The sequence below is a fragment of the Peromyscus eremicus genome, chromosome X (assembly GCF_949786415.1).
Source record: "Peromyscus eremicus chromosome X, PerEre_H2_v1, whole genome shotgun sequence".
NCBI classification, from domain to species: Eukaryota; Metazoa; Chordata; class Mammalia; order Rodentia; family Cricetidae; genus Peromyscus; species Peromyscus eremicus.
In genome coordinates, this window is record NC_081439.1 from 50,440,687 (window position 1) to 50,450,698 (window position 10,012).

The 10,012-nt window shown below is 47.9% G+C and overlaps 1 protein-coding gene across 1 annotated transcript; it reads right to left on the bottom strand.

Annotated features, from left to right (window-relative positions):
* Positions 1–5,006: 5,006 nt before the first annotated feature.
* On the bottom strand, positions 5,007–9,711 carry Amer1 (APC membrane recruitment protein 1). Its single transcript, XM_059251265.1, has one exon. The coding sequence runs from the start codon at positions 9,626–9,628 to the stop codon at positions 6,296–6,298; it is 3,333 nt and encodes a 1,110-aa protein (XP_059107248.1). The 5' UTR covers positions 9,629–9,711; the 3' UTR covers positions 5,007–6,295.
* Positions 9,712–10,012: the final 301 nt, after the last annotated feature.

A 10,012-nucleotide genomic window follows, 5' to 3' on the forward strand; every position in this document is an offset into this window, starting at 1 on the left:
GCAGCCTGCCCTTAGCAGTCCCTAAATAGCTTGTACAGAGTCCTTATCTGTTCTGTTTACTTCTGCTCCAAAGGGAAACAGAAGGCAGACTCCTCTGCAGGCAGAACCCTGGCTCTCAAACAAAGCACAGAACAGCATGGAACGGACTGAAGTGAGTTACTTGGTGTGGGAGGAGTTGAGGTGGGTGAGCTGAAAGGGGGTATGATCAAAATCCAGTTTATATGTATGAAATTCTCTCTCTCTCTCTCTCTCTCTCTCTCTCTCTCTCTCTCTCTCTCTCTCTCTCTCTCCCTCTCCCTCCCCCCCTCTCTCTCTGTATTTATATGGTTCTTAGCAGGTTCCCTCCACAATTATGTTTCCTTCATTTGAAAAGAATTTCTAAGGGACCACAGCCAAGGCAGCCATCTGTCTGTATAAAAAAGGAAGCACGTTTTCCACCTATTTTGTCCAGTAGGTCATGTGGGCAACAAATAGTAATAGAACCCTACTTCAGTTCAACTGATTTAAAATCAATGTGGAAAAAAGGCTCAACTTAGTTGAAAAAGTCCTTGTAGGATGCTGGGTGTGGTGTTGCATGTCTTTAATGCCAGCACTAGGGAGGTAGAGGCAGGTACATCTTGAGTGGAGGTCAGCCTGGTCCATACAACGAGTTCCAGGAGAGCCAGGCTACAGTGAGATCCTGTCTCAAAACAGAACAAAACATCACGTGGGTTACTCAGACATAACCTAATATCTTAATTTGCATTGAAGGAAATTACTGATGGTCAATTGATCAAGGCACAAGAAATTAGGGGAGAGGCCTGGGCCACTTTGATATAATTCCAGTGAATTTCCAATGGATGCAGTCAGACTAGATAGATTTCAGCAATGTTTTTGCTCCAAGATCCCCCTTGGCAATCACAACTACCATTCCCTAACTGAGCAGCGCAGGACACAGAGATCATTTTGTGTGTGTGTGTGTGTGTGTGTGTGTGTGTGTGTGTGTGTGTGTGTGTGTGAAATATCAACTTCCCTCTGATGAAATTCTCTATTTTCCCTTAATTTCTTTCTGACTTTCCATGATTCACGAGACCCTGGGAGACCCCTTAGCTTCTTTGCTGGGTTGAGAAGGGAACCCAGGGATCTCTCCCATTGTGCTCCTTTCTGGATGAGAGAGAGCAAAACCTGAGACTAACTTCAGAAGCACAAATCAGTCCCTGAAAATGTTCAGGAAGTTCAGGGATAGATCTTAAAGTGTAAATGGTATAATGAGACTTGACTAGGATACAAGGCACAGGGTGAATGTAATATGGGCATTTCCTCTAACTTCAGCTTCAGCTGGGGCCTGTTTCCCCTGCTGAGTAACTCCCTCCATTTCTCGGTGTTTCGATTTCCCTTTCAGAGCAAACCCATCAGCCACAGATCACAGGGCTGCTATTGTGGAACAAACAACAAGAAAACACTTTAACGACTGGAGGTCCCTCAAGAACCCAGAAGTTTATTAGCATTCAGCAAATGAAATATATGTTGTAACATACAGGCAGTGTATCAAGATATCCATATGCCAGCGAGTGCTAGGGATGGAGAGGTCACAATGCAGATGATTCTGTGATGTCCCAGGAATGGGGAAGGGAAGCTCAGGCACAGCAAAGAGCTACACTCCCCTTTCTATACTGGAAGAGAGAACTCTTACACACGGAGTGGGGATGGACTGCAATTCCTAATATCTTTCTCCTTCCCCCAGCCATTTTATTTAACATGACCTAAATATACATTCCTGGTTTACCCCAGCCCTTCCCCACCCCCATATATAGCAGGGGAAAAAAGCACCAATAGTAACAGGAATAATCAAAGCCCCCTCTTCATAGACCCAACCCTCACCAATATACATGCCATGTGGATTTTCTTCTTTGGAATGATTCTAGGATGGAGAAACCGTGGATCAGGCCACCAGCCATGACTGTAATAGTCACACCATTCCCCAAAGTGCCATCCTGGCTAAAGAGGCGGCTCAGCCGGTAAAGGCTAAGGCTTACAACCCAAAAGACAAGAGTTCGGTTTCCAAAAGTGCCATCCACTTGTGAGCTGCAACAGGGAAGGGAAGGAGGAGGCAGGAGGGGAGAGAGATTCTCCCAAAGTAGCAAGAGGGAGCAAGGAACTTATCTAATGTCTTTTCTGGACAATGTCACAATCTACTAAGTTCCTGGTAAGTGCCATTCAAGGGTTTCCGCCAAGAGATGACCAATTCCTGGTGGAACAAATATCGTTGTCATCTGTCATCCCAAGTCTCTTGGTGAAGAATGTACCCCTAATGCTCCTTTGGGCAAACTTAATACAACCAACCGCACAATGTGGTCACAATGCTTTGCAAACAGAAGCGTAAAACATAAAGAAAGGAAAAGAATACAAGTCAAGAGGCATGAGTACTCTCAGAATGTCTATGCATGGAGAAGGAAGGGCTCAAAAGGGAAAATTAAAGCTAAAAAACATGCTGTCTGCCAGGTTCTACGTGCCTGAGTTACCCAGTATTGGTCTTCGGTACCTGGGCATCTTCTGTCCTTACCGTGTGGGAAGAGAATGACTAATGTGACACAGCCAGGTGGGAGAGGGACAAGAGGGAGGGCCCTAGACAGTTGAGATGACATCCCTCTGCACAAGCAGCAGCACTTTTTGTGTCATCTTTTTTTTTGTTTAAAACTGTAAACAGCACCGCTTAAAAATAAAATATATCAGAAAAGAACAATTGATAAACATTGTTTCCATGAATATAAAATGCAAACAATATAAAAATAGATAATTGGCTTTTGATATATATTTATATATATATTAAAAACAACTTGGATGCAACATACATATGGGTAAACTTGAAGTATCCCTGGTAAACCCCCATGCCTCCCTCTAGCAAGTGAGCCTAGGGGCCGAGGGCAGTGGTGTCACTGGTGCCGGTGACAGAAGCCACTGATGGCAGGATGAGAGCATGCACCCAGCACTCTGAGTGTGGAAAGCTACCTCCCTCCTTGGTATAGCACTAAAAGGAGGGACGCTGGCATTTACCGAAACCATTATCCACGAGGCTTGTGGTCTGGTATCTAAGCGAAAGCCAGATGATCCCCAAGGCAGGGCTTCCTTGGAGATTCTAAAGCACCAAGAAATTGGCATCTTGGCTTTGGAAGAGGCCTGCTAGGTGGCCTTCCTTACCCACATTCACTGGTCCTCTAAGGACTGGGCTATCAAGAAATTTTCAGGATCAGAACTGACACTATAGTATTATTATTGGGTAACAAGACGATGCTAGCCCTCCTCTCTCATCACATCTTCCCTTAAGTCACAACCAAATGCATTGTCTGAGGACCCACAACAGAGACGGGAGGTTCATATGGCCCCAGCCTCAGTGTGGACATGATATCAACACTTCTGGGAGTTGGGAGCGTATTTGGTGTTAGGCAAGGAAGTAGGTGCCCACGTTTGGACAGATACCTGGAGATGGGCTGCATTTCCCACTGTTAACCATGTTGTCATTACCATATGTCCTCAGCCAAATCTTCATTCCTCTTCTAGGCTGCAGCTAGCATTTGTTTTATAAAGGAGTTTGCTTCGGTAGCCATACATCTTAGCTGTTCCATTTTAGGTTGTGAAGATTTTGTCCCTGGGCTAGCAGCCACGTCAGTGGAAGGACTTTGAGGCAATGATGTTATCCAGTCCATAAACTTCTACTTAGCCCCAGGTCCTACTCTGAGGCATGACTTTTCAAAGCACAGCAAAATGTGTCAGAGTTATAGCAGGTCCCTTCAGAGACACTGCACAGTGCTGTCATTCTGAACCAGGAGGGTAACCCTCAGCTATAGGTAAATTACCTCTTCCTCTTCCCAAACAGGCTAGCAGCCCTTTTCCAGGGGGCCACGGAGGCTGTTGACAGTTCTACTGCCTGCTGTGGATGGCAGCCAAATGTAAACAGGAGCTCAGGCTGACCTGAACAGGCAAGGGGTGTGTTTCTTCCTGTTGTAAAGGCATTTGGTGGTTAATTCCTGCCATCCAACCAGGCCAATTCCAGCCTCACCCTCCCAGAACAGCTTTGGTGAGAGGCCAAGTGGTTAAAACCTGGGCATTTGTCTCTTGGAACAATGTGGGTAGGGTAAGGAGGCCCTTTCTCACTCTCTTTCATCCTCCAGTTCCACAACAGATGCACTTCTTCCTGATGGAGCCGACGTCATCCAAGAGAGCTGATCTGAGGTCCTTGAGGGGTGGTGCTGGAGCCATGCAAACTCATGGAGTTACTTCCTGGGGTTTCACTTGCTCCAACCAAGCCTGCTCTTGTTGGAGAAGGGCACAGGGCCAATCCCAACCTTAGAAACGTTTACAAAGACTCTCCTGGATATATCCCCTGACAACGAAAGTAAGTCTACAAAGTTATCTTGACTCAGAAGGTCATCAGCATCTGTTCCCAAGGTAAACTGCCGTATCTCTGGCAAGAGCCCTGTTCACATCTTTACTTAATAGATGTGAAGATGGTTCCAAGGTGAGAACGTGGACAGGGCAGAAGATAAAGGAGTTCTAACTTAGATTAACATATCTACCCCCAAATATGGCATTTCCAATAAAGAAATTTGTTTTTTTTTTTCCTTTTTTACAAGGTCTTGCTATGTAGCCCTAGGTGGCCTAGAACTTACTATGTAGACCAGGCTGGCCTCAAACTCATAGAGCTCCACCTGACTCTTGCTCCCAAGTGCTGCGATGAAAGGCATGTGCCACCATGCCTGGCCCAACAGAAAATTTAAAAGAAACTGTCTCATATGGGCGATTAAGGAAAAGTTGAGCCTGGTCAAAATAAGCCTGTTACAACGGCTTCCTACTAGCAAGCTCTTCCCCAGTAGTGTTTCCAACTTAGTTAAGAGTGAAAACTGCTAGGCTGGGCTTGGTAGGAGGTAGAGACAGGTGGATCTCTGTTACTCAGAAGCAGTCCTGGTCTACATGGTGAGTTCCAGGCTAGCAAAGATTACACATGGGATCCTGCCGCCCGCCTGCCCCCCCCCAAAAAAAAAGAAAAAGAAAGAAAGAAATCTGCATGGATACAAGAGAAGGGAGGGTGCTGTTCATTTCAGAAAGGATTGCAACTGCCATGCAAATCAGTCCTGCAGCTTGGCAGAGCAAGGGCACATTTACAGTCTTTCCTCTCGAGAAGCCTGGTCCTTTGACAATACTAAGAACTTGGCTAATTAGGAGATGAAAGCTTTTTAGAGTGCCCACAACAACAGGTGAGATGCCTTTAGCATCCTGTCTTGGAAATGTAAGCTTGGAACCACTTCCCAAAGGGGTGGGCAAGGATTAAGGAACTTTTTTGGTTTGAGAAGAAGGGTAGGAAAATCTTTCCCCTCCTAAGCTGAGTTGCTTCAGTCTCCAAAGTCTGAGATCCCTTCTTGGTGTCTGGGATAAATGGATCTCCCGTTCTGTTTTCCCCCTTTTCATCCCACAAAACCCAATGCCCTATAGTCAAGCCCAATTTAGGTGGCTTCTCTTCCCTGATCTCAATTAAGAGATTACATTCCTGGTGATGAGATTATGAAAATTTCAATTACAGGAAAAAGGGGGAAGGTTCTAAAGTGCCTGCAACAGCCACAGGCTTAAAAAACAAACAAGAAAGCGTTCCACAGCTCAAGACCCCACAGCAGTTTCCACCATCTATCTGTCTTTGTATTCTGCTTGAATATAGACAGATTTATTCACTCCATTATGGGGATTAGTGTTTTTGTCTTCAATCTAGACTATGTCAGGCCAGGTTAAAAGGACATCATCTAGCTGTAATACCAAAGTCCACAGCAATAGGGAGCGAGACACATGCTACTTGATCCACTCTAAACATAACTAACTGGAATAGATAGGTTATAGTCATTTGATGTGATGGAAAGAGGGTTAGGAAGGATATGTACCATAACTTTATATTGCTAATAGCCAGAAAGCCTCCCATCTCTGGGTGAGAGTCAGTGCAAAAATTGGCTGCTCATCAGTGGTTCATTTGTCAACAAGGGACCAGAGAAGAGGGGTTCAGCCTGCAATAAGGATGCATCTCAAGCCCTATATAGGTCAGAAGAAACCCCAAAGCAAAAACCAGAGCACAGAAGCAGCAGCTTCCCTAAGCAGATGTACTTGGGCTGAACCTGGCCAAAGATGGCAGAGGGAGGTGGGAAAACAAAGTGAAAACTCAGAAGAGTTTATCTTGGCCAACGGGATTTTCAAGTTAAAGAGCAACCCCCACCCCCAACCCTCTGCCCAACCCCTGACCCCCATTCACATGCTCAGGTCTCCACTCTGGAATTGATAACTACTTGGCTAGGTTTCCATTCATGGCAGTGGAGTAGCTGGTAGAGAAAGAGGCACCTTGCTCGCCCCTCTCCTTCGACAGGTCAAGGTTGGAAGCTCTGTAGTGACTGGGTTGGAGCTGAAGGGGTTCAGGCCGCACCCTGGGCAGCTGAGGGATACCATGGGTGATGCCTACAGGCTTGGCTTGAGACAGAGAGTTGGCTCCAGAAATGGAGGTGCAACTGGGCTCATCTACGGGCATCAGTACATCCCGAGGCCTGGCCCTCACACTTTGGGAGGCCTGCGATTGTAGGTTATAGCAAGGACCCATGGGCAGGGGTAGGTGTGAAGGTCGAGCTAGCTGAGACAGAGAGTCTCCAGGTGCCCTTGGGAGCCCTGGCACTGACATTGCCATTGCCACAGGAGGTACGCAACAGGGTGCCTGCCCATATGAAGACTGATTGAAAGGCTCATCCAACTGACTGGGGCTTATCCAAGCAGGGTCTGGCTCCAATGGAAGAGGACAGTGAGCCCAGGTAGGCCAGTCATAGGCCCCTGGAGGTTCAGTGTAGAGGGACAAGGGACTGTCTCGGCCCCATTCTCCTTCCTCTTCTTCGCCTTCTTCATCTGAATCTTCCTGGTGGGGCTGTAGCTCATCAGACTCCAAGTAACCCTGGGCTAGGTGAGAACTGGAGAGCTCCAGTTCTAGGGTCTCTGCATTGTCAAGGGAACGGCTTCTCCTATTGAGTGCCATTGCAGCAGGTGGAGGTCGGGGGTGTATGCCAGGGAGCCCCAAGTATCGAGGGAGGCTGCTAACACCCCAGGGCAGGCCTTGGTAGAATCGACTATGATAGCTGTTGAAGGCATGTTTGTGGTAATAACCCAGCTCAAAAGCTTCCAAGGAGGCTGTGAGGTCGTCATTGTGGAACTCAGGATTCTCTTCACACTTGCCTTCTCCATCCCGTTCCACATCAGCAATGTCAAAGGTGACCATCGGGGGCAGCTCAGGGAGGTTTTGAGTGAAGGATGAGTCAGAATCAGAGCTGCAGGACATGCTGGAGAAAAGGTTTCCATTGCTGGTAAACTCTACTAAGGCCTGTGAGAAACTCACAGTGGCATTCCCTTCCTTCTCATCTTCTTCTTCCTCTGGCTCCTCAGGGGGTGAGTAACTAGGGTAGGCCCTCCTGGGAGAGCCTCCAAAATTTGCTTCTTGCATGTCTGGCTCAAACATGGCATCACTCTGGAAGAGCTGCATCAAACACGTACTTTGATCTTTCTTGGAGCAAGTGCCCTCAAAACGCTTCTCCAGAGGGCGGAAGTCCCGCCAGTCTGGTTCACTGCTAGAAGTGGCAGGGAAAGCTGAGGTGGTTCCCCGGTGGGAAGTCTGAGAAGCTCCTGAATTCCCTGCCACGAGGCCCATCACTGATGGGCCTAAGGGCCTCATCTGATACTCCAAGACAGGCTTCTCATGCCTGACCTGGGTCTCTCGGACTCTACCCTCTTGAGCATGAACCTCTCGGGCCTTGGCTTCTCGGGTTCGGACATCTCTGCCGTAAGATTCCCGAGTGTGGGTATCTCGAGCATAGGCTTCCCTGGCATGAGCCTCTCTAGCACACGCCTCTTGAGCCTCAAGTTGCTCCCGGCGAAGCTCCCAGTATAGTAACTGTTTCTGGATGGTCACTAGCCGTTCTTCCTCTGTTTCCATTGCTCCAGGTGGCCGGGAAGAAAAGGGTTCGAAATTCAAGAAAGAACCAAACATCTCGGAGCTGCGACCACGGAGGTCATAAAGGCAGTCATCCCCAGGTGGGGAGTTCTCAACACTGTCATCTGGCTCATAGAATTCATATAGGGCATCACCACTATAGCTGTCTCTGGGTAGACAATCCCTATGGACAAGCCCCAGAGCCTCACCTGAATCATCCTCAAACCCTGGTGTGGTAGAGTCGTAATAACCTTCATCACTATTGGGAGCAGACTCTTGCTGGTCACTCTGAGGAGTCAAAAGTTCTCCAGGGCCTAGGCTAGGATAAGACTGAACTGGATCAACGAGCATGTAGCCCTGGTGGCTGGGGGATGTAGCAGTATGGTAGCCCAGGTTCAGATTAGATCTTGGGTACATCTGGGCATTTGCCCAGAGATACTCTAAGTCACCATCTTCCTCCCCATCTTTGACCTCCTCTTCCTCATCCTCTAATTCTACCTCCTCATCCTCTTCTTCCTCATTGTCATCATCATCTGGCAAGGCCATCTCCTCCCCACCTCCTTGGTAGGTCACCAAGCAGGAACTTCGCTTGGTCCCATCTCGGTTGGCCCTCTGGCCACCAGAGGCCATGCTATCTGTCATGCTGTCCATATCTTGTTCTGCTATAATGTCCCCACAACCTGTCAGTGAGTCAAAGCTTTTTAGGGATGTGACATCCCCAAACAGGAGGCTTAGCTGATCCCCACCAGGGCCACTGGGTGGGTTTACCTCTCCAGTCACCACCTTTTCTTCTGTTTCTGAAGTGTGGGGCTCCTCAAGGCTACTAGCTTCAGGAGTAGGCTTGGACTGTATGAACTCTGAGGCACGGGTCTTCATGAGTTTTTCTGGATTTTTACAGGCTGTCTTCTCAGTAGTTGGTGAAAAATGTTCTAGTGCTGGAGAAATTTTTGGTTCAGGAGTATGCTGGGGTTGGGCATTTTCCTTTCTAGCAGCTTGGAATATCTCCTCAGAGCTGGGCAGAGAGGTTGAACTCACATGCTCATGAGACCTGGTTCTGGCCCCCTCAAGTTCCTTTGCCCCTAGCCCATTTTGATCAGCCCCAGAAACCTTGCTCTTGCGGTGACGGCGGATGCTGCTAAAAAAGCCTTTTAGACCTTTCTTAGGCTTCTGCACAGAGGGTACCTTTTCAACTCCAGCTTTCTCTGTGGCTTCAGTCCCAGATGTCTTATGTTTAGAGCCTATCTCCAAAGCTCCATGGGCACTCTGGGAGCTAGGAAATTGAGGGGACTTGGACAAAGGTACAGAGAGGCCTGTTTCTTCGATGACAACATCTTCAGGGCCATGAACTGTTTCACTAAGGCCATCGTGGGTCTTACTCTTGTTGAGACCCTTCTTAGAGCTGCCTTTCCCAGAACCTTTGCTTCGTCCTCCCCCAAAGAAACTAGGCAGAGTACAGATTCCCTTCTTGCCACCAAAGAGTTTCATGGCAGTTTTCTTCAGCCTACCTGGGCCTGATAAGGGTGGCTCTGAGGCTGGTCCTTCTGTTGTCTCAGGTGTCTTGTTCTTGGCTCCCTTTTCAGCTCCCTGGTCTTGGGCATCTCTAGAGGCTGATGCTCCCTTGATCTGAACAGCTTCGTCCTTTGGAGTCTCCATGCTGGTGACAGCTCTTCAACTGGAAATGCAGCCTTTGGATTCCAGGTAGAGTTATAACATGATCAGTCAGGGAGCATCACAGCTGGGTCTGAGGGAGATACGAGAGACAAAGGCAGAGACAGACACTGGTGAGCAAGTACACAACAGGCTGGGTTTGTCTCTATGGGTGGCTATTGTCTAAGGATTGAATGGGACCAGAGAGAACATAAGTAAACACTGGTAAAACCTTAATCTAGTCCCTATGTTTGGTTTGCTGGTCTGGCTTCTTCTGGGCCCCACAGCAGTAAAACCCCACACCGAGCAACAGGCAGCTGTCATTAGCTGCCGCCTCACTAGTCTACACCCTTTACGCTGATGTTAAGTATGGGGAGGAAATTTGACAGA

Bases quoted from the DNA above. Each gene is read 5' to 3' on its own strand.
- Amer1 (XM_059251265.1), bottom strand. From the start codon at position 9,628: ATGGAGACTCCAAAGGACGAAGCTGTTCAGATCAAGGGAGCATCAGCC.